Source organism: Nyctereutes procyonoides, unplaced genomic scaffold (genome assembly GCF_905146905.1).
Source record: "Nyctereutes procyonoides isolate TBG_1078 unplaced genomic scaffold, NYPRO_anot_genome, whole genome shotgun sequence".
Taxonomy (NCBI): Eukaryota; Metazoa; Chordata; class Mammalia; order Carnivora; family Canidae; genus Nyctereutes; species Nyctereutes procyonoides.
This window is the reverse complement of record NW_026575041.1, coordinates 3,292,380-3,317,689: the sequence shown is the minus strand read 5'-3', so window position 1 is coordinate 3,317,689 and position 25,310 is coordinate 3,292,380. Positions and strand designations below refer to the sequence as shown.

The 25,310-nt window shown below is 37.9% G+C and overlaps 1 protein-coding gene across 1 annotated transcript in view; it reads left to right on the top strand.

Moving 5' to 3' along the window:
* Window positions 1-5,694: 5,694 nt before the first annotated feature.
* Window positions 5,695-25,310, top strand: part of PGM2L1 (phosphoglucomutase 2 like 1) — a 53,637-nt gene continuing 34,021 nt past the window's right edge. Inside the window, exon 1 of the mRNA XM_055320807.1 lies at window positions 5,695-6,053. Coding sequence (XP_055176782.1) covers window positions 5,943-6,053 — 111 coding nt within the window. The 5' untranslated portion in view covers window positions 5,695-5,942. The remainder of the gene's footprint in view (window positions 6,054-25,310) is intronic.

Sequence of the window (25,310 nt, the reverse complement as noted above, 5' to 3'; positions counted from 1 at the left end):
AAAGTAAGATATAACAAGAGTTGGAAAATCTGTGGGAAAACCCTCAAATACTGCCGGTAGGAATGTAAATGGTGCAGCCGCTTTGGAAAACAGGCCGTTCCTCAAATGATTAAATACAGTTACCACATGTTCCAGCCAATCACCTAAGAGAAATGAAAACATATACCACACATAAACTGTACATGAATATTTGTAGCAGCATTATAGCCAAAATTAATAGCTAAAGGACAGAAACAACCCAAATGTCATCAATGGACAAACAGATCAACAAAATGTAATACAGCCATACATTGGAATATTATTCAACTGCAAAAAGAAATTAAATAGTCCTATATGCTGCAACATGTATGGTCTTTTAAAACATTATGCTAGGGATGCCTGGACGGCTCAGTGGTTGAGCATCTGCCTTTGGCTCAAGGCATCACCTCGGAGTCCTAGGATCGAGTCCTGCATCAGGCTCTCCACAGTGAGCCTGCTTCTCCCTCTGCCTGTGTCTCTGCCTGTTTTTCTGTGTCTCTCATGAATAAATAAATAAAATCTTTTAAAAAATAAAAATAAACATTATGCTAAGTGGAAAAAGTCAGTCACAAAAAGACCACTTATTATATGATTCCATTTGTATGAAATGTTTAGAACAGGGAATTCTACATTTTACTTGTTGTTGTGTCCCTTTGGGGTTTTATGTAATAGGGCTAAAAGTAGGGAATTGTTTACAAGATATTTCCTTTCTTGACTTTTCTTTTTTTTAAAACAGAGTTCTCTAGAGTTCATGTCAAGTATCCTTGTGAACAACAAGAAAATACTTCTCAGGGTACCTGGGTGGCTCAGTTAGTTAAGCTTCTGCGTTTGGCTCAGGTCACGATCTTGGGGTTCTGGGATCGAGCCCCACATCAGACTTCCTGCTTAGCAGGGAGCCTCTTCTCCCTCTCCCCGCTGCCTGTGCTCGCTCTCAAATAAATAAAATCTTAAAAAAAAAAAAAAACCCCACAAGATAATACTTCTCTTTTCAGAGAAATCACACAGCAGAATGATAGATTTCCTCAAGATTTAAAGTCTTAAAATAGGAGGGTGATGAGAAAAGAGTCCCTGAAGTTGGCTTGGTGGCAGTACTTCAAGGAATTGGCAAAATTTTCAAGGGGATGGCCATATGGTATACTTACAGGCTTTGGGGTTCATAGCCTTAACCAAGTTTCCTGACCACAGCTTATGAATGGTATGCAAGGAGAAAGCTGTCAGATTTCCAGAGACATTATGATCCTGGACAATACAGATGTTAGCAAAAACCTTGATGAACTAGAGCTATTGACACTTTCTGTTTCTCTAGTACCATATAAAGCCTGGGTGAGAGGGGAGCTCCTGATATTGATGAAAATTTAATTTCTTGCAACCCTAACAGAATGAGAGCTTTGAGTCTCTCTCTCTCTTTTTTAAGATTTTATTTATTTATGAGAGACACAGAGAGAAGTGCAGAGACACAGGCAGAGGGAGAAGCAGGCTCCATGCAGGGAGCCTGATGTGGGACTCGATCCTGTGTCTCCAGGATCACACCCTGGACTGCAGGCAGCACTAAACCACTGCACCACCGGGGCTGCCCAGCTTTGAGGCTCTTAATTCAAATTTTTAAAACAATAAACAAATAGATATTTCTTATACGCTTGAGGGATTTTTAAAAATTTTTTAATTTATTTATTTATGATAGTCACAGAGAGAGAGAGAGAGAAAGAGAGAAAAGCAGAGACACAGGCAGAGGGAGAAGCAGGCTCCATGCACCGGGAGCCCGATATGGGATTCGATCCCGGGTCTCCAGGATTGCGCCCTGGGCCAAAGGCAGGCGCCAAACCGCTGCACCACCCAGGGATCCCGTTTTTTTTAATTTTTAAATTTGGAAATAATTGCATATGAAGTTGCAGAAATTAAAATAGTACAAAGATTTTCCATCTATCCTTTTACTCAGATTCACCTATGGTTAAAATTTCCATCTGATATATTATTTCCTGTTTATCTAATAAGCTTGAATGTATATTTATATAATACATATGTGCAACATATATTTGTGTGTGTATATACAGTCTTTTTTTCTGAACCATTTGAGGGTAAGTTATATATATATCATGATACTAAAATATTAAGTCATATATATTAGGACCAAGAGAGACATTCTCTTTCATAAGTACAGTTAGGGTTGCCAGATTTAAAGAACTCTGGGCAAATTCCCACAAAAAAGGAAATGATATCTTGTCATTTGCAATAACATGGATGGAACTAGAGGGTATTATGCTAAGTGAAGTTAAGTCAGTCAGAAAGTGACACACCATATGATTTCACTCCTATGTGGAATTTAAGAAACAAAACAAATGAACAAAGGGAAAAAAGAGAGGGAGGAAAACTAAAAAACAGATTCTTAACTATAGAGAACAAACTGATGGTTACCAGAAGAGAGGTGGGTGGGAGGACAGGTGAAACAGGTGATGGGGATTAAGGAATGCACTTGTTGCCATGAACAGGGGGTGATGTAAGGAAGTGTTGAATCACTATGCTATACACCTGAAAATATTACACTGTAGGCTAACTAACTGAAATTTAAATAAAAACTTAAGGGCAGCCTGGGTGGCTCAGCGGTTTAGCGCTACCTTTGGCCCGGGGCGTGATCCTGGAGACCTGAGATGGAGTTCCCCAATGGACTCCTTGCGTGGAGCCTGCTTCTCCCTTTGCTTCTCATGAATAAATAAATAGAATTTAAAAAAAAATAACTCTGGGCAAATTCCAACAGAAATTAAAGCTTCTGAACTCTGAGTAGGAAAACTATCATACTTTCTCTCCTGGACACACACACTATTCCTTGATCTAATGAGTTCTGAGTCTCTTTGGTCACCCTTCAATTCCTAAGCAATAAGCCAAAGATGCTGGGCAAGGTTTCTGGTAACCAGTGTATACTATAACCTTGTTGATAAAATTGAGGGCTTGATTGATTCTGGAATTGAATTAACACTTGTACTTCTCCGGTCTTTTATACTTGCCTTATATAATTCCATCTCTTGGAAGTTCTGTTGATTTAGTAGTATTTCTCAGAATTGAATTAAATTTAAGAATTGTCTTATAAAAACCACTGCTTATCAAATTTGATTTGCGTAGAAATCATCATTGGATCTTATTAAAAATGTAATTCTGATTCTGTAGAACCAGGATGGGGCCTGAAATTTTGTATTTCCTGGAAGACCCTATAAGAAGACCTATTCTGTGTAGCAAGGTTATGGCCATTTATGTCACAATCAATAAATATTTGTTAAATATGTAGGAACCTAGGCCCTATCCCAATGTTCTGAGTCAGAATCTCTGGAGCAGTGGCCAGGAATACATACTTTAAAGTGAACTCCTAGGGGGACACCTGGGCTGCTCAGTAGTTGAGAATCTGCCTCTGGCTCAGGTCGTGATCCCGTAGTCCTGAGATGGAGCCTGCTTCTCCCTCTGCCTATGTCCCTGCCCCTCTCTGTGTCTCTCATGAATAAATAAAATCTATAAATACATAAATACATAGAATGAACTCCTAGGAAGATTTGAGAACCAATGGTTTATGGGTTTGAAATGCCCTCCACCTTTTTCTCTGCTTATTGATTTTTTGTCCTTCAAAGCCTTGTGCTTGCTGCTCTGGCCTTGTTGCTTTTATTGACCACCTCAGACTGAATTCTTTAATAGTTGTCTGCAGCAAATATTTGGTGTTTATCATGAGTTATCTTTTCTCGCACATATCCTGTCTCCCCAGACACATTTTATTTTTCGAAATGAAAAGTTTTGTTATATACTTTCTTGTAGCCCCAGCTCCTAGCATAATGCTTAGCATAGAGTGAACATTTAATTAACATTTGTCATGGACAATAATGGTGATGATAGTGAACGATTAACTTATTTTCAGGGCTCGTGGTTGCTTCCCAGGCCTTGTGTGATTATTTTTTTAAAAGGTTTTATTTATTTATTCATGAGAGGCAGAGAGAGAGAGAGAGAAGCAGGCTCCATGTAAGGAGCCCAACATGGGACTCCAGGACCACGCCCCGAAGGCAGGCGCCAAACGCTGAGCCACCCAGGGATCCCTGGCCTTGTGTAATTAAAAGAATCTGCTGATTCCAAAAAGGAAACACCCAACTGCTTAGCAAAGACTGTCAATCCCAACTGTGGCACGTTATTTTTCAGGTATTGACACTACGATCCTTCTGTATCTTGGTAGCTTGGATTTTATTATGGTGAATGGCTTGTCAAAGGAAAGAAAGTAATACTTTGAATTTATTAAGTTTTTTTATCTGTGAACCCTAAAGCACTCTAAAGCCATTTATTAAGTTACTGTATACCCATGGTGTAAATATTACACCCTCTCTACAAAAACGCTGACTAGGGAAAGAGCTGTAAAATACTCGGCCAAACTTAGTCATTTTAAGAAGGCCAAACCAGAAAGAATCAGTAGCAGCTGAGTGTGACCAGGTACGCCTTTCTCAACATCCCCCAGACCTCAAGTTGCGTGACTTTGCAAGGTGAGCGTTCCAGAGGAGAGAAGCCAGGGTAAGAAGAAATTGACGATTATCTCAATCATCTTTTTTCTTCCTCCGTATGCCTATTGCCATTGCTCTTTGTATCCCTCTTATGACGCTTGTACACTGTCGCTTGTGTTACGGTTAAACGCTGACCCATCTTCCCTCCTTAACTTCCTTGCCTGTTTTTGCAATCAATCTTGTTCTCCCTCCTCCTCCACTGCGGTACCAGAGAAGAAAAAAGAACTGCCAGCAGACGAGATCTGAAACGAGGGGGGAAAAAAAAATCAAAAATTAAAAAAAAAAAAAAAAAACGAGTTTGGCACCCTGGTTCCATCACTTAGGAAATTCTGCCTCTTTGAAAAAGTCCCTTCACTCTGAGGTACTTTCCTCTTTGTTTGTAAAATAGGGATAGATCACACCCACCTACCTCACAAGATGGTTGAAGCGATAGAATACGATTCGTAAACTGTAAAGCATTAAATGGATAGAAGCGGTCCCCTTACTCCATCAGTCCTGGTTTGAATTAATTTAATTCCAGGGCCACATTGCGCAGCAAAGCAGGGACAGGGCGTGTCCACAGGGAACAGCCTCGAGGCATATCTTTTTGAGGAGAGGGAGAGCGCGGAGCCGCTGGGTGTTGTAGTCTTAGCGGCAGTCTCCACAGGTCTTGGGGAAAGAAAAGGACTACAATTCCCGTGAAGCCGTGCGGAAACAGTCCCTTGCACCCTCCCGCCAAGCGCGTTCCCCAGGCTGAAGCGAGAGGCCGAAGGGGGTCCTAGGGGCGCGCGCGCCGTCGGTCCGCCGAGCGGTCGCTGAAGAGGGCTGCTGGTGGTGGCCGTGGTAGCTGAGAAAACGAGACGCACGGGAATGTGTTACGGGATAGAGAATATATCCTGTAACAAGGGATAAGACGCGTGGCAAGAGTCAAATTAAAAAATAAAAAGCCGTACCTAACCCCTCATCACCCTAGCTGATGCTAACTTGCGCTACTGCGGAGGGGCCGGGAGCGCGCTCTCCCGCTCGCGCTTCACGCCCCAGGGACTTAAATCGGCAGGGGCGGGAAGGGGCGGGGCCTGCGGCGCACGGGGCGGGGCGTAGGGCGGCGGCGGCGGTGGCGGCGGCGGCGGCGGCCACGACCCAGACATCTGGGACTGTTGTTGTTCTCTCGCGGCGGGACTGCCTCAGTCCTTTCGCGCAGAAAGAGATCCCGAGCTGGTTTGGTGGGAGCGGGCGGCCGCATCCCTCTTCTCTCCTGCTTCCCCGAAGCTGCAGCAGGAGCTGGCTCAGACACCCTGCGGGTGGTCTCCGATGCCCGTCAGTGAGGAGGGGGCGTCAGAACCCTGGTGAGCGCATCTCAGCCTCCCCACCCGCCAGATCTGTCTTCGCCGGCCCCCCAGGCCCTCACACCCCAGTCTGGCTGCCATGGCCGAAAACGCAGAGGGAGACCTGAACTCCAACCTGCTGCACGCCCCCTACCAAACCGGGGATCCTCAGCTAGACACGGCCATCGGGCAGTGGCTCCGTTGGGATAAGGTGGGTACCTGGTCCAGCCCGGCATCCGCCGCGTCCTCCCGTACGCCCTCCCACACGCAGTCTGCCCTTCCCCGTCCCCACCCGGTCTGGTGCTCGGCAGGCTGCAGAGGAGATGGCTCAGGCCAGCCGTTGGGGGCCAGCGGAGCCGGGCGTTGCCACCCACCTATGCCTGGGCTGCCTCCCCGGGACCGTCTCAGCCCCGCTGCCTGTAGTCTCTTTTGCAGTGCGCGGAATTGCAGCCTCCCTTTCTCACCTCCACCCCCCGCCCTTCAAGTGCACGTCGTCTCTCTCTCTCTCTCTCTCAAAATTATTATTATCATCATCATCGTCTTAAGTTAAACCTTTCATAGAGCTATTTCCTTTCTTCTCCCTTGACTTCCTTCTCTGCAAACCTGAAAGTGGGTTTTGGTCCCCTTTTTAGATGTCTCTAACCGCTCACCGCTTTACTTCTGGTCTGGTGTGTTTCCACCTTCCGTCGCTAGGTAGTCGCTGGTCTTTTATCATTCCCCGGTATTCTCCAGTATCACCTTTTGCTCTCGAGAAAGGTAAGAGTTGTCTTACCCTTTTATTTCCCTTGTCAGGAGTTATTTTCTGGAAGCAGCCTGTTCAAAGAATCACGTTTTCACTGGTTCGTTTGATGTTCCTGATACGGAAGTGTTTTTGCTTTACCCACTGCTTTTCCTCCTCTGCCCCTAACACCCCCTCCAAGTTGTTGGGGTGATTTCATCTTGTGCAGGCAGATGGGATGGATATGTGAGAGCCAGAGTTAAAACGCAGTTCTCGCACTTGTAGAAGAGGCCGCATCAGAGGAAGATGATCCAAGCTTTTGCTTTGTCAAGTGCATTAAATGCGTTTGTTGAAGTAGAAAAGGCAACGTATTTGAAATAGAATTAATAATAGTGAATGAAGAAATTAGTATGGTGGTATGTGAAATCGTGTACAAAAGAATTTCCCAAATGATTCGCTTTCTTAAAAAGTCTTCTTTTCACTTTGCTCATTCGTGCATTTAGCAAAAAATATTTATTGAGCATTGGGTAACGTTTTCTGAGTCTGTTAGGGCCACGGAATGAATACTAATGGTGAGAAAATAGGAAGGTTTCTGCCCTCAACAAGCTTTCAGTTAGCAGATAAGACCAACAAATAAGCAATTACAATAAGTTTGTTAGTGTTACTTGATCATATGCATCTTGGACGTTCTGTTCTTCCTCTGGAGTCTAAACCAGTGCTTCTCAAACCTTAAAGTCTTTACAGATCACCTGGATCTAAAATGCGGGTTCACAACTGATAGGTCTGGGGTAGGGTCTGAGATTCTTCCTCAAGAATGAGCTCCCAGGTGATACCAATGCTGCTGGTCTGTGGACCACTTGGAGCGGGAAGACTCTAGAGTGTTCTGATTCAAAAATCAAATTAAAGAAATCGCTCTCTTATTATAGTATTTGACCATATACATATATTTTTTAAGTCAAGTGTGCAGAATTTGTGATATCCCATTAATTACCATAAGGATGTGTAAAAAGCGAGTAACTTTAAAGCCATTTGCTGGAGGTCAGCTTGGTAAAAGAGCTAAAGCTTAGCATACAGATATATTACAAATTGACTATATAAGTGTCTTCAGCAGGGAAGCCTAACCAAATTATAATGAATGATAACCTTATATGTTTAATATGGATGTTTTTGTTTAAAGCCATCTGCTTTCATTGGTAGTTTCATTGCTATTTTAAGGAAGTGAAAGTGGTTGGGCCCTTATTGTCCCTAAAGAGAAAGGAAGAGTCATGAAATTTGAAAACACTTGTAGAATTCCAACACAATTTAATTTACTAGTAACTACCATGTATGTGAAAGCTTTTGACCCCAACAATAGGAATTTGTATTCATTACCATGGATGAGATCTTTTGTTCTTTTTAGGTACCAGTTTTGTCTATACTTTTCCTAATGAGTCTCTTGATTGATTTTTTTAAAAGATTATTTGAGTGAATTAATATTTATTCATTGTCTATGCTGTGTCTAGGTATTATTGGGATATATGGAAATATAAAAAGACTATAAAATGTGTATATACATAAAAAGATAACACTAGGGCAGTATTGGTGGCAATTAAATGTTTTATAGGCAGTCCTTATAGGACAGAAGTCAGAGTGACCTGTGGACTGGGATGATCAAGGAAGACTTTATAAAATGGGATACATATAAAAAGACTGAGAGGAGTCTTTATTGAAAATGGAAGACAAATTCTTAAATTATATATAAAGTGCCCTCTCTATTTTTTTTTTAAAGATTTTATTTACTCATGATAGACACAGAGAGAGAGAGAGAGAGGCAGAGAAACAGGCAGAGGGAGAAGCAGGCTCCATGCAGGGAGCCTGACGTGAGACTTGATCCCAGGTCTCCAGGATCACGCCCTGGGCCAAAGGCAGCACTAAACCGCTGAGCCACCCAGGCTGCCCAGAGTGCCCTCTCTATATAAGATACTAGCTAGGGATCCCTGGGTGGCGCAGCGGTTTGGCGCCTGCCTTTGGCCCAGGGTGTGATCCTGGAGACCCCGGATCGAATCCCACGTCGGGCTCCCGGTGCATGGAGCCTGCTTCTCCCTCTGCCTATGTCTCTGCCTCTCTCTTTCTCTCTCTCTCTGTGTGTGTGACTATCATAAAAAAAAAAAAAAAAAAGATACTAGCTAAAAACCTGTGGAAGATACAAAGATGAAATAGATAGGGATTATATCTTCAAAAAACATAGAAGGGAAAATGAAACAAAAGCTCACAAAGACAACAAGTAATACATGTCCTTAACTGAGGAAGAAATCTAAATAATTTAAATAATTGTTTCATAAAAATAATAATTGATCCCTCTTATAAGGGGAAATAATACTTTTAATTGGTAAACAAAGGTGTATTTAATGTAGATTGATAGTGTGGGTAACCTAGGCTATATCCCAGGGCACTGAAATTTAGAGTGCAGAAATGTAAAATAATAGATCAAACTTTCAGCATTTATTACATGACATGCTGACAACATATATAGTGTTTTAGAAGAGGAACTGAGTTTAATACCTGATTAATATCTATTTAGTGAAAAAAAAAAGGAACCTGTCACATGTGGCTGCTTCTGAATGACTCTGCTTGCCTAGATCACCAAAATTGCTAGTTTTAGCCTTGGTAGGGTGATGTACTTAGAAAAGTCTTCATGAAAAAAAAAAGTGCTACTTGTGCTAAACTTTCAGAATTGGTTAAAATTTAGATTTGTCAACATAGGATCTATTCCAAGCAGATATAGAAAGTTTGTGTACTTAGAATATTTGTTTCTGCTGTAGCTTTGCTTTGGATACATAGAGAGAAATTATTGGAAAGGTATGTAGAGACAGATCATAGAAAAGCTTCAGTATGTCTTTAGCGGCCTTGAATAAATAAAAGTGTATATAAGTGTTAAAAAGAAAATAATGCAACAAGAAAGGTTTTTTATTGGGGCAGTCTGGGATACCCCATGTAATTTCCATGGGGCGGCATTCTGTTGGTAAATTTTTTTTTAAGATTTTATTTATTTATTCATAGAGACACACAGAGAGAGACAGAAACAGACACAGGCAGAGGGAGAAGCGGGCTCCATGCAGGGAGCCTGACGTGGGACTCAATCCTGGGTCTCCAGGATCACGCCCCAGGCTGTAAGCGGAGCTAAACTGCTGCGCCACTGTGGCTGTCCCCTGTGTTGGTAAATTTACCATAGTTCACTAACTGATCCTCAGTTTTTAAGCCTTCAGATTGTGTCTCTCTTGTCTCAGGATGAATTCACCCTCAAGAAACTGAAACTGAGGTCTGAATTCAGAATGTAATTTTATTAATTTATAGTACAGATGTAATGTAAGTGGATTTGTCTCTAATCAGGGTATTTTCTAGACGTACCATAAGGGAAGTCAAAGAATCGGAAGATTTTTAGTGATCATAAAATCAAATCACAGGGATTCAGATACATGACTACATGTTCAACAGCATTGGCCTGTAATAAGTAAATGCTACCATTCTATGATGGAACTATCCTACCACTGGAACCCAACAAGTCCATGGTTCAAGGTGTTCTTCCTCCAGGTAATGCACAGATGACTTCTGTCCTGCTCTCTCCCTTCTATGTTCTAGATCTAAGGCCCTCACTTTCTTCTACTTCTTTCAATGTTTTCATACATTCTATCACATTATAAACAAGTCTTCACTGGCCTAGAAGCCAGATTCTCTGTAACATGACAACTATCACCTGTTTCTGATCTACAGTAAATTTTAACTTTTTGAAAGCAGATATAACCAAGATATTGAGTACTGCTCAAGTTTGGATGTGTGAATGTGTGGGTGGGGAGTGGAACAGGACACAGGGCAGCGCTGTTCAGCCAGTTGGAGCAGCAACAGCTATATTGACAAAATGTGCAGGCAGAGATTGGCCATGGCATTTTGAAAAAATAGTGGGTAGAGCACTCTGGTCTCAAAATGTAGGTGTATGCTGAGAAAGGATAGAATGTAAAGTTAAAGATGGTTTAGCTTAGGTTAAGGCTATGAAATGCCTGAAAATAGAAATAAAAGACTTTAAGTCAGTGATTTTCAGATATCTAGCATAGTTAAACTTTTTCAAGCAAAATATAGCCCTGGAAAATGGTGAATGGAGATCCCTGGGTGGCGCAGCGGTTTAGCGCCTGCCTTTGGCCCAGGGCGCGATCCTGGAGACACCGGATCGAATCCCACGTCGGGCTCCGGTGCATGGAGCCTGCTTCTCCCTCTGCCTGTGTCTCTGCCTCTCTCTTTCTGTGTGTGACTATCATAAATAAATAAAAATTTTAAAAAATTTAAAAAAAAGAAAATGGTGAATGAATTTCCTTTTAAATCATCATTGTGTGATGGAAAATATACCCAAGAAACACCTCTACAAAGGCAGTCTTGTGTAATTTTATCGTATAGAGACCTAAAGAAGTTGTGGTAGAGCCTAACCAGGGCTTGTATCTGTCAGCTAGTTCAATTTTTACAAATACTCATTTATATTCCCTTTCTTGGTTCACATTTTTCTAATACTTAATTTGGTCTTTAATCACTGAAGAGTACAGAATACACATGGCTTTATTAATTTGGGGAAAATAGTACTTCCTAGTTGAATATATTTGTGTAGTTTTCAAACCGTGTAAAATACTCTAAATTTCATTTGATGCTCACAGCAACCCTGAATGGTAGGCAAGCTAGGTAGTAGTTATCCCCATTTTTACAAGTAAAGAAACTTAGTTTCAGAAAAGGTAAATGACTTACTCAAGGATGTATGATTTTTAAGCAGTAGAGTTGGGACTAGAACCAAGTTACCTGACCTTTACTCTAGTTTTCTTATCACTGAACTATACTCTGTAACCTGAATATTTAGTAAATGTTAGTGATATACACCAGGTTTCAAGGACTTCATTAAAATGATTTTATTGGCTTATGTTAAACCTGAGTAGGATGTAATTGCAGAATAAATGTCATGGAATTTTTTTTAAGAACTGAATTTGCGGATCAACAGTTGCTTTGGTCTCCCTAGCAACAACATTTCTCCCTCTGAGTAATTTCGTACATATAAATGAGGGTTTGAATTTATTTTACTTCTTAGAAATAAAATTCATTTTTCTTTTTATTTCCACATTTCTTACATTTTCCCCCTCAGTTTCCATCATTTCATCTTCCATGCATTTTTATTCATTTCAAAAAATACATACTTATGATAAAAAAGAAAAGTACAAAAAGGAACATAATAGAAAACGATGATGTTCCTAACTGCTTCTTGTTTTTGATTTGTTCCTTACAAGCTATTTTTAGCTGTTTTTAGTTATTCTCATGGTTACCATCAAAAGACTAAATAATATGCTAGTACCACTAGTCCTGGATTTATTTTATGCATTATTTGTCAAATATGTGCTGTAAAAACTCAGAGCTCATGTACACCATTCTCTCTCTCCTAAATTTCAACATTTACGTTTTAGTTATTCACTTAAAAGTTTAAATAATGTACTTAGTGCTGGGATCCCTGGGTGGCGCAGCGCTTTAGCCCCTGCCTTTGGCCCAGGGCGCGATCCTGGAGACCCGGGATCAAATCCCACATCGGGCTCCTGGTGCATGGAGCCTGCTTCTCCCTCTGCCTATGTCTCTGCCTTTCTCTCTCTGTGTGACTATCATAAATAAATAAATAAATAAATAAATAAATAAATAAATAAATAAATAATTTTTTTAAAAAATGTACTTAGTGCTAACTCACAAATGCAGAGCTCCCAATTGCCCATTTTATTTAAGAGGACAGTGGCAGAAAACAAACCTACATACACAAAAATAGAGAAAACCCATACCATCTTCCCAGAAAAATCTGGGGATACCAATGACTGACCAAGGATTAAGTTATGTAAAGGAAATAAACAGCATGAAAACCAAAGAAAAAGAAAGCAATGGGCCCAGAAAAAAAAAAGAAAGAAAGAAAGAAAGAAAGAAAGAAAGAAAGAAAGAAAAGCTGAGGTTAACGAGATATATAGAACTTTGAAATTTTTTAGATTAAATTTAAAGAGACAATTCCATCAAATGAGGAAAGATGCTATGAAAAGGAATCAAAAGCAAGAATGAACTCTTGGAAGTTAAGAGAGAGAAAATGACTGAATCCCTCTCTACCGTCTGCCAAATGCAATAGAAAATATAAAAACTTAAGTTGAGGAAACCTACAGCAAAAAGGATGTAGGAAATATAAGGGAAGCTGACATGGAGGAACTACTCCAGTGGAAAGAAATCCCAAATGACTATGGTGCCTTAGATCCACATTGGCCTTTAAGAAATGTGTCTTGAAAAAGAATGCTACACACATGCCGTAAATAATAAAAAACTGGAAGATATTAATGATATGGTGAAGATGGTATGTTTTTCTGGCAACAACATTAAAAAAAGAAAAGCAGTTTTCTATGGATAGTTCAGAAGAAGGGAGGGGAGGAAGGAGGGATGGGAGGAAGGAAGGAAAAAAGGAAGACCTGAGTAAGCAAGTTATGGTCTGAACATGAAGCAAACTGAAACAGGGCATGATTTTGAACAACCAATTGATAGGACTTAAGAAAAAATTCCTTTTGATCCCAATACCTTCAGGAGACATAGATGGGCCTGAACAGAAGCAAATTTTATCCAAACCCACAACAGGGATCCACCCACAGTGAACAATATTTAGATGATCTTAACTTGGTGTTCACATTATGTTCAATTTTGAGGATCAACCTGAAGACAAAATGTAAGATTTAATTATTTATATTGTGGTGAGAAAACACACAACATAAAATTTACCATCATAACCATTTTTAAGTGTACAGTTCAGTAGTATTAATTATACTCACATTGTTGTGAAATGCATCTCTAGAATATTTTTCATCTTTTAAGTCTGAAATCCACCCATTATATAGGTCCCTTTTTGCCCCCCCCCCCATTCCCTGGTAACCACCATTCTACTCTTTCTATGAATTTGATTATTTTAGATACTTCATAGAAAGAAAATCATATAGTATTTGTCTTTTTGTAGCTAGTTTATTCCACTTAACATAATGTCTTTTAGGTTCATCATGTTGTAGCATGTTACAGGATTTCCGTCTTTAAAACTGAATAATATGGTATACCATATTTTGTTTATACATTTAAGCATCAGTGGACACTTGGGTTGCATCCAGCCCTTGGCCATTGTGAACTGTGCTGCTGTGAACATAGATCTGCAAATATTTCATCAAGACCCTGTTTTCAATTATTTTAGCTATAAACCCAGAAATGAGATTGCTGGAACAAAATGTAGATATTAGAGGCATAAGTAGGGTTTTGGCTTACTGTGCTTTGTTTCATGCTACTTTCTGACTTTCAGAAATGTTGAAATTTCATCTACTCCTTCAGTACCCACTAACCCCTTCTCCAGTTCTTTTTGCATTGTGGATTTAGTCCTTTGATACCTTTACTGTCATTTGAAAAATTCCCAGGGACACCTGGGTGGCTCATGGTTGAGCGTCTACCTTCAGCTCAGGGCATGATCCTGGGATCCCTGGATTGAATTCAGAATCCAGCTTCCTGCAGGGAACCTGCTTCTCCCTCTGCCTGTCTCTGCCTCTCTCTGTGTCGCTCATGAATAAATAAATAACATCTTAAAAAATAATAATAATAAAAATAAAATAAATTCTCAGGAAGAAGAGGAGTCTTTTATCTTCAAATGAAACTCTCTATTATTTTTTCAAATTAAAAATGTACTTAAGGGATCCCTGGGTGGCGCAGCGGTTTGGCGCCTGCCTTTGGCCCAGGGCGCGATCCTGGAGACCCGGGATCGAATCCCACGTCGGGCTCCCGGTGCGTGGAGCCTGCTTCTCCCTCTGCCTGTGTCTCTGCCCCTTTCTCTCTCTGTGACTATCATAAATAAATAAATAAAATAAAAAAATTTAAAAAAAAGCATTTTAAAAATGTACTTAAAAGTGGAAGCAACTAAGATGTCCTTCAGTAGGTGAATGGGTAAATATACTTTGGTATATCCACACAGTAGAATACTATTTATTGATTTTTTTAAATGACCTGTCAAGCTACAAAAAAGAAATGAGCCATCCAGCCACAAAAACACAGTTAAAAAACTTTACATACATACTACTTAATGAAAGAAGCCATTTTGTAAAAGCTACGTACTGTCTGACTCCCAACTGTATGTCATCCTGAAAAAGGTAGAACTGTGGAGACAATGAAAAAAAATGAACAGGGGAAAGGAGGAAGTAGATGGACCACAAGAGGTTTTTAGAGCAGTGAAGCTATTCTTGTATGATACTATAATATGTAATACATTATGTATTTGTCAAAACCCATATGTAAGTTATGGGCTTCAGTTTATCATATTGGATCAATATTGGATTAATTACAACAAGTTACCACACTAATACAAGATGTCCACAACAGGGGAGACTATTGTGAAGGGGGGCATTTATGGGAACTCCCTGTTCTATCTGCTCAATTTTCTATAAACCTAAAACTATTCTAAAAAGTAAAGTCTAGGCCGCCTGTCAATAGCATGTGACTCTTGATCTTGATGTCATGAGTTTCAGCCAGCATTGAACGTAGAGTTTACTTAATAACAAACAAACAAACAAACAAACAAACAAAAGATTTAAAAAGGTACCATCTATGAATTTTAAAAATATATATGTACTTCAAAGGGAAAGGATTCATATTTGAAAGCACATTCTTTTTCCCACCTGAAATTTTCAAAATAGGTAGACTGGCTTATTCTGCTTTTTATTTGGGGGCTTTTTTGCCCTATCTTTTCTTTCATAAAGGACTTTTGTTTAGTTCCTTCAAGTTTTCTACAAGGCCATTAGAAAGCCTATGTGTATATATCTTTGATCTGGAATTATTTTCCCTCTTTCTTTCCTCCTATTTGAAAAATTTGAGGGAGCCTGAGAACCTAATGAAAAGGAATTTGTCTTCATTTGGTTCTTTCAGATTTTACTTGTAAGATACATCGAACTAATCCAATAATGTAAATATTATATTTCACCATATCAGATTTTCATGCTCCTTCCCTGTATTATCTAAGTTAGATTTCTTTCATCCTCTTGGAGAAACAGCATGATTTGCTTGTTTAGTTGTTTTTACATATTTCATGTGTCTGTTCACTTTTTTATAAATATTTTTTCCCCAAAATGAAAGGATGATTAGTAATTTAGTGCAAATTTTACTAAAATATTTTTTCATTAGTCAGTTTCTCTCTACTGCTAGCTCATATTAAGGCTGCTGCCCTCTGGTGTTGGGAGTTAAAGAGAAAATAATATTTTTCCAGTGGAAAAAAATATAGACGGGTAGGTACTGTATCTAATATGGCGTGGGATCCTTTACACCAGATAATTTAGTGAGCACTGGATCTTACCAAACAGAACTATGACATGGTCATATCAAATGCACAAAATAATATGAAAATTATAATGTAAATGAAAAATCTTATGCTTCTCTGATACATAGGCCTATTAGCTTTCAGCTATCCAGAAGATCTCTCTAATATAAAGATCTCTTTAATGTAAATGTGGTTTTATTTTGTGGTTTCTGCTTCAGAATTTTTCTCATGTTATTTTTGCCTCTGAAATATTTCATTGTTTATGCAGGTAAAATTTAGAAAAAAACCTAAATGCCCACCAAAGGGGGAAGGATAAACAAATTTGAACACTGTAATAGTTGAATATACTAGATTGGGGATGAATGAATAAAGAAGTTATGGTATATATATATATATATATATACTGTGGAATATTATTCAGCCATAAAAAGAAAATCCTACTATTTGTGACAATGTAGATGGAACTTGAAGGCATTATGCTAAGGGAAATAAGACACAAGAAAAACAAAGACTATATGATCTCACATGTGGAATCTAAAAAAACCCAAAAGACCAAAAACACACCAAACTTCTAGAGAGATCAGATTTGTGGTGACCAGATGGGGTATGTGTATGCAGTATTAGAGGAGGGTGGTCAAAGGGTACAAACTTATGGTTTTAAGTAAGTACTAGGGATGTAACGGACAATATAATTATAGTTTACAGGGCTATATGATATATTGAAAACATTTAAGAAAGTAGATTCTAGGGGCGCTTGGGTAGCTCAATCAGTTGAATGTCTGAGTCCTGGTTTCGGCACAGGTCATGATCTCAGGGTCATGAGATCGAGTCCCACATTGGGCTCCATACTCAGCAGGGAATCTGCTTGAGATTCTTTCCCATTCCCTTTGCCCCTTTGCCCCTCTCCCTGCTCTCTCGCTCTCTCTCTCAAATAAATAAATCTCTTTTTTAAAAATGTAGATTCTAGGAGTTTTCTTCACAGAGAATTTTTTTTCCTTTTATTGTATCTATATAAGATGTTAACTAAACTTATTATGCTAATCATTTCACAATACCTTGAATAGCATGAAGGTTGGGGCACCAATACCCCAAACAGTTGAAAATCTTCATGTAACTTTTTTAAAAAGATTTTTTTTTTAAGATTTTATTTATTTATTCATGAGAGACACAGAGAGAGAGAGAGAGAGGCAGAGACACAGGCAGAGGGAGGAGCAGGCTCCATGCAGGGAGCCTGATGTGGGACTCAATCCCAGGTCTCCAGGATCATGCCCTGGGCTGAAGGTGGCGCTAAACCACTGAGCCACCTGGGCTGCCCTTTTAAAGATTTTATTTATTTATTTATTTGAGAACGAGATTGAGAAAGAGAGAGAGAGCAGTACAGAGAGGGAGAAGCAGTCTCCCCACTGAGCAGGGAGCCTGATGCAGGGCTCGATCCCAGGACCCTGAGATCATGATCAAAGCTAAAGGCACTTAACCAGCTGAGCCACTCAGGCACCCCTGCATGTAACTTTTGACTCCCAGAAAACTTAACAGCCTACTGTAGACCAGAAGCCTTATCAATAAAATAAACAGCTGATTAACACATATTTATATCTTATATGTATTATAAAATGTATTCTGAAAATAAAATAAGCTAGACAAAATGTTATTAAGAAAATTATAAAGAAGAGAAAATACATTCAGAATACTGTACTGACTTTATTGAAAAAATCTGCATATAAATAGACCTGCTTAGTTCAAACCTGTGTTGTTCAAGGGTCATTGTATATATAAATTAAACCATTATGCTGTATGCCTTAAGCTTACACAGTGATGTCAATTGTTTCTCAGTAAAACAGGAACAAAACAAAACAAAATAGATCTGTTTGTATAGAAAGGACCCCCAAATATATTAAGTGAAATAAGTGGCTATATAGAACCTAATGTGCAATTTGATACCATATATATAAAATAAAAAGAGAGAAAGCAAAACTACATTTCTATACATATGTAAATGCTGGTAAAGATTTGGAAGAATGCATCCCAGCAGTTCTGGTTCCCCCCACAGGAGGGGTCTGGGACCAGGGGTAAGAGTCAAAGACATCTTTAGCTTTATCTGTATTATTAGTATTTTTTTTAACTAGGAAAATGTATTGTTATAGTTCAAAATTAATAATAATTTTTAAAATACAAATAAAGAGGAGCACCTGGGTTGCTCAGTTGGTTAAGCATCCAACTCTTCATCTCAGCTCAAGTCTTGATCCCAGGGTCATGCATTCAAGTCCTACATTGGACTCCATGCTGGGCATGGAGCCTACTTTAAAAAATAAATAAAATTAAATAAGATCCAAAAAAAGAACGATTAATTGTCAACTATCTGATGCTTTTTAAGAACCATAGAAATTAAAAGTCAGGAAGACTATGTAAGAAGTAGAATTTGAGCTGGGCCTTCATGGGTAAATAGGATTGAAATAGATGATGAATATGGGAGAAAATTTAAGGTGGGAGGAATAGAAGAATAAAACGGAAAATGATACTGATCAGGAAAATGAAACTGAATGGGCAGCATGTAAGAATAAATTTTTTTTAACTCGAGTATAGCATACATGTTAGACTGCTGTTGTAGTGAAGATTACGTAAAAGAAAAAGGAAATCTCATGTTTATTGAGTGATCATGTGCCAGATGTGTTAATAGATGCTCTCATGTAAAAAAATCTCTTTTAATCCTTCAAGGATTGTTTGAGGTAGTTATTCCCATTTTTTAACCTATGTAATACAAACTCAGAGAAATGGAGAGAGTATTTGAATCCAAAGAGATTTTGATCTCTGCCCTTTGGGATCTGATTCCCACCCTTCCTGACCTTTATATTTGTTGTAACCGGAATTGGACTCTATTGTTGGTTCTTGGCTGATTAATCTGCCAGAATGCAATTAGGATGAGATGGGTTGGAGATATGGAGGGTAGCCTGGAGACTCTTCTAGAATTATGGATAACAAAGTTTTACATTAGGGTGATTATAGAGCCTTCCAACAAAATTAAAGAATTAATGAGCCTTTTTAACAAATTGACCTCTCCTTTTTAAAAACCACAGAGAATGACAAACCTCTCCTGTTTCGTTACAATAGTTTGCTAAATTTGAATCAGATCTCCTTTTCAAAGAAATAAATTACAGATTCAATTTAAATTCCTATATCCACGTTACTGATCCCATTCTATTCCCTTCTACCTTTCCCCAAAGTAACCAAGACTTATCTAAGAATTTTGTTTTGTTTTATCTAAGAGTTTTGTTTTATCTAAGAGTTTTGTCTAAATTTCCTGTTTGGTGGCCCCTGGGTAGCTCATTTGGTTAACCGCCTGCCTTCAGCTCCAATTTTGATCCCAGGGTCCTGGGATGGAGCCGCACATTGGACTCCCTCCTCAGCGGGGAGCCTGCTTCTTCCTTTCACTCTGCCTTCTACTACTCTGCGTGCTTGTGCTCTCTCTGTGTCAAATAAATAAATAAAATCTTTTTTAAAAAGTGAATAAATTCCCTGTTTGGTTGAAAAATAGCTTTATTTTCCATTAAATCAAGTAAAGATAACCCTAGAAGCTAAACAGGAGCTAAGTTCCTTTAAAAAAAAAAAAAAAAGCTAAAGGAGTCAAGCTCCTTTAAAAAAAAAAATCACTTAGGGGCACCTCGGTGACTCAGTTAAGTGTCTGTTCAGCTCAAGTCATGTCCCAGGGTCCTGGGATCAAGCCCAATGGGCTCCCTGCTCAGCAGGGAAGAGAAGTCGGCTTCTTCCTCTCTTCTGCTCCTCCCCACTGCTCATATTCTCTGTTACTCTTTCTCAAATAGATAAATAAAATCTTTTTTTTTTTTTAATTTTTAAAAAATAGGAGACGCCTGGGTGGCTCAGCGGTTAAGCGCCTGCCTTCCGCTCAAGGCGTGATCCTGGAGTCCCGGGATTTAGTCCCACATTGGGCTCCCTGCTTGGAGCCTGCTTATCCCTCTGCCTGTGTCTCTGCCTCTCTCTCTTTCTGTGTCTCTTATGAATAAATAAATACAATCTTTAAAATAATTAATTAATTACTTAATTAATTAAAAAATAGGTAATAGGATTTTTAAAAATCCCTTATATAACTTTTGAAAATGAGAATACAAAAAAAAAGAAAATGAGAATACTGTTAAATTATCCCTAAATAGAACCAGAAGCTACCGTTCCTTAACAAAATGCAAGTCAACAATAAAATAGCATCAAGTACAGCCTCAGATGTTCACTAAATAGAAATGTCATATTTTACAATGATAGTAAGTTTCATTTGTGGTTTCTGTAAAATTAGATTCATACTTAATAGAATTAATGATTTAAATGTCCTCTCTCCCAAATATCAAGAAACTTTTATATAATTATCAGGAAAAACTTAACAGTAAGAGAGTTGATACTCTATTACAGTACAATTCACACCCATGAATTTATTTTTGTAATTTGCATGTCTTTTTTTTAACTCTCCTTCATTTTTTTAAATTCTTCTTCATAAATATAATTCAAGTATCTTTCAAGTATTTTATTTTTAACATTAAATTACATTTTTCAAATGTTTTATAAAAGGAGTTGGAAAAAACCACGTAATACTTGCTTATTTTTAATTCATACTTTATAATGTAAATCGCTATGCATCTGGATTTATGCATATTTCCTCTACTTCAACTTCAGTTTGAACTTCAACTTCAGGGCTTTTCTAGATATACTTTTTTTTTTTAAGATTTTATTTATTTATTCACGAGAGACACAGAGAGAGAGGCAGAGACATAAGCAGAGGGAGAAACAGGCTCCATGCAAGGAACCTGATGCGGGACTTGATCCCCGGACCCCAGGATCACACCCTGAGCTGAAGGCAGACGCTCAACTGTTGAGCCACCCAGGACTCCCTATATATACTTTTTTTAAAGTCATGCTGATTGAGGTATAATTTATATTTACATAATTGACAGTAAATTTCATTTTTTTAGGTGTTCCATTTAATGAATTTTGAAAAGTATATGCAATTGCACAACCAACATCACAATTAAAGAGCATTTGTATCACTGCCGAAAGTATCCTTGTGCCCCTTTTATAGTGAATCCCCTTGATCTAGCCCTTGTCAACCACTGATATAATTTTGCCCAGTAGTTGTCAATTAGGATATAGTTCGCATAATGTGGGCAGCCCGGGTGGCGCAGCGGTTTAGCGCCGCCTGCAGCCTGGGGTGTGATCCTGGAGACCCTGGATCGAGTCCCACATCGGGCTTCCTGCATGGAGCCTGCTTCTCCCTCTGCCTCTCTCTGTGTCTTTATGAATGAATAAAAAAAAATAATAATAAAAAAAAGGATATAGTTCACATAATGTGAAATAAAATTCACCATTTTGAAATGTATAAATCACTGGGTTTTAGTATATTCAAAAGGCTGTTCAATTGTCAGCACTCTCTAATTCCCAAACATTTTAATCACCCTAGAAAGAAACTTCATACCCAATAGTTGTCATTCCCCATACCTCCTTCTCCCTCAGCTCCTGACAACCACTCATTTGTCTAGATTTGCCTATAGTGCACCTTTCATATAAATGGAAGCATACTATGGTTGTATGTGGCCTTTGTGTCTGCCTTCCTTCACTTAGCATATTTTCAAAGTTCATCCATGTTGTAGCATGAATCAATACTTATTACAGCTAATTGGCTATATATATCTTCTTTAGTGAATCCTTTGCCCCTTCTTATTTTTATTTTTTAAGATTTTATTTATTTGAGGGATGCCTGAGTGGCTCAGCAGTTAAGCATCTGCCTTCAGCTCAGGACATGATCCTGGGGTCTGGGGATTGAGTCCTGGATCCGACTCCTGCATGGAGCCTGCTTCTCCTCCCTCTGCCTATGTCTCTGCCTCTCTCTGTGTCTCTCATAAATAAATAAATAAAATCTTTAAAATATATATATTTTATTTATTTGAGAGCACACGTGGAGTCAGAGAGGGGGAGAGGGAGAAGCAGATTACCTGCTGAGCAGGGATCCTGATGCAGAACCCATCCCAGGGGCTCGATCCCAGGACCCCAAGATCAGACCCCAGCCAAAGTCAGACACTCAACTAACTGAGCCACCCAGGTGCCCCTCCTTTGCCTCTTTTTAAATTGGGTGAGTTTTTTTATTGTTGAGTTTTAATAGTTCTTTACTGTTCCTATAGTTTGCATTTGCAAAAATCATACAGGTTATAGACTTTTTGTGTCTGGCTTCCTTCACTTAACATAATGCTTATGAGATTTATCCATTTTGTTGTCTATTTCATCAGTTTATTCCTTTTTATTGCTAAATGTTATTCCATTTTATGGATGTACAACAATCTGTTCATTCATTCACCAGTTGATGGACAACTGGTTTCAACTGTTACGAATAAATCTACCATTAAAATTCACTTACAGATCTTTGTGTGAACATGTTTCATTTCTCTTGGTTAGATCCTCCTGGAATTACATTAAAAATTTAGTGAGAAATTTAAAAATAATTATTGGGTGTTGAATTTTTTCAAATGTTTTCTCTGCATCTACTGAGATTGTTTTTTCTGTTATTTTTTTAAAATTAAGACTAGTTTTTAAGAGCAGTTTTAGTCAAGAAAAGTATCAGAATACCTAGAGCAAAACAGCAAACATTTGAAATGTTTTATTTTGATTGCCTTATATGAGAAATATTTTTTGTTTAAAGTTTAATGGATACTTGAGTATGACTATGTTATTGAACAGTAAAATTCGGTTCAATGTGTGTGCTTTGTTAGAAAAAAGACTATGTCTGTGTAATCTTAATTTTTGAAATAATCAACATTTTGATCTTTCACACTAATTTTGGTATATTTGGTATTATACTTAAATGATAACAATATATTATATTTGAAATCATATTTTCTGCTTTTTGAATAGTTAGAATATTTATTTCCTGGATATAATTTTTATATTCATTAAGTGATTATTTCTCAGAGTTTATTAAGCCAATTATTAATAATGAAATCTCATTTTATATGACAAGGATAATCATTCAGATTTATCTAAGTCAATTTAATTTAATCCAATTTCTTTTTTTTTTTTTTTTTTTTTTTAATTTATGATAGTCACACAGTGAGAGAGAGAGAGGCAGAGACACAGGCAGAGGGAGAAGCAGGCTCCATGCACCGGGAGCCCGACGTGGGATTCGATCCCGGGTCTCCAGGATCGCGCCCTGGGCCAAAGGCAAGCGCCAAACCGCTGCGCCACCCAGGGATCCCAATTTAATCCAATTTCTATACATTTTTTTAAAAAGATAAATTATTTTACTTATATTTGGAATCAAAAGACAAAGCAAATGAACAAACAAAAACCAAAAATAGACTCATAAATACAGAGAACAAACTGGTGGTAGCCAGAGGAGAGAGGGGTGGGGGCATGTGCAAAATAGGCAAAAAGGATTGTGAAAAATACAAAATTCCAGTTATGGAATTTCTCCAGTTATGGAGATGAAGAGTACAGCAGTACAGCATAAAGAATACAGTCAATAATATTGTGTTAACATGATATGACAGATGGTATAACTACACTTACCATGGTGAACATTTTGTAATCTACAGAATTATTGAATCACTGTGTTTTATACCTAAAACTAATATAATACTTTCTGTCAACTGTATACTTCAATATGAAAAAGAATTTAAAGATGGACAAATTAAATTTATAATTACACAAAGACCCTTAAATGGGAAAAAAATTATTGGTTAGCAAGATATATTTTGGATTCAATAAGGAAGCATCTGGTTGGGAAAAACATGTTCTGCTTCAGGTCTCTAGATTTGGATCTTCAAGCTGGCTGACCCTGAGAAGTAAATGTCAGTTGCATTTACCCTTCAGATTTTCAGACTGCAATTTCCTATTTTAACTTCTGTTTAGAAATAAACTTAAAGGACCCCTGGGTGGCTCAGCAGTTGAGCGTCTGTCTGCCTTTGGCTTAGGTTGTGATCCAGAGGTCCTGGGATCAAGTTCTGCATTGGGCTTCCCGCAAGGAGCCTGCTTCTTCCTCTGTCTGTGTCTCTGTCTCTCTCTCTCTCTGTCTTCATGAATAAATAAATAAAACATTTTTTAAAAAAAGAAATAAACTTAAATATGTTTTTCTCTGTAAATAAAACTGGTATTTATGTTTAGACACTAGCCTCTGTCAGTAACATTTTCAAATGTTATTTACAGCTTTGCCGTTGGATATATTTGAGCCACTACAAAGTCAGTTTTGTATATTGCCTCATCTTGAGATATATAACAATATTAGGATTTGGATTGTAAATACATACTATGTTCTTTTAGATCTGTTCTAATCTTCTAAACAATGAAGTTCACATTTTAAATTGTTTTTAAGCTGTTAGATTTAGTGCTAGAATACAAATAGAGTAGATTCAAGTTGTATAAAAATTATACAAATATTAGGTTTATAAAAGAGTTAGGAAAGAAGATTTATAGGTGAATTCCTCATTGGCAAACTTGATTTGTTTTATATAATGATGATTAACTACTTTTATATATTTTTATGTATATTTATATTTATTACACGTAAATAATATAGAAACCCCCTAATTATGAATAGAATAGGTTCAGAAAAGCTTGGGTGAATACTTTCATTTGATGGCCGGCAGAGTTGGAGTGGCTTTGATCTGGTACATAGCTTTATTCACATCTATGAGAGTTTGTAAGAAGTATGTTAAAAGAGGTACTTCTTTATATATATATATATATATATATATATATATATATATATATATATATATAAAATAAACATATATAAAGTGCTGCCTTTCTTTTTTCTTTTGTTTTTTGGTAAATCAGTTCTTTCATGTTTTCTTTGAATTTGGGCTTTATGGACCTACACTATAGAAAAAACAGAATTCCATAGAGTATTATGTAAGAAGGCACTGTATTTTCTTCATTTCAGCCATATAAAGTTGCAGCAATCCATAGATTAGAACCTAAAGGAAAATTTTGGGTAAACAGGTAAAATTTGAAAATAATGCATGCATGGCTTTAATTTTGTATTCTCTAGCTTACAGATTTTCCTACTAAACAATCAGCTTTATTCCCGATGAAGTATAGAAAATGCTAGTGGTCACTAAAATTTTTTTGGGTTTTCTGCAAGATTACTATTTTGGGTACTAAAATTATTAGGATTCTAAGATATGCTAGTTAAGAGCAAATTTAGTTCAGACTGAATGCATTTTCTTTCTAAAAAAATTAATTTTCATTTTATATGATAGATCAATAAGTGCATTACCAAAAAGTATGTAAATCATATAACTTCTCCACAGACTTACAGGATAATTTTAGAGGCACTTTCTTTACAGTTGACACCAGTTGAACCAGTTTTTTCTTTTTTGGCTGATTTGCTGCTCCTCCTAATGAGTAAGGAG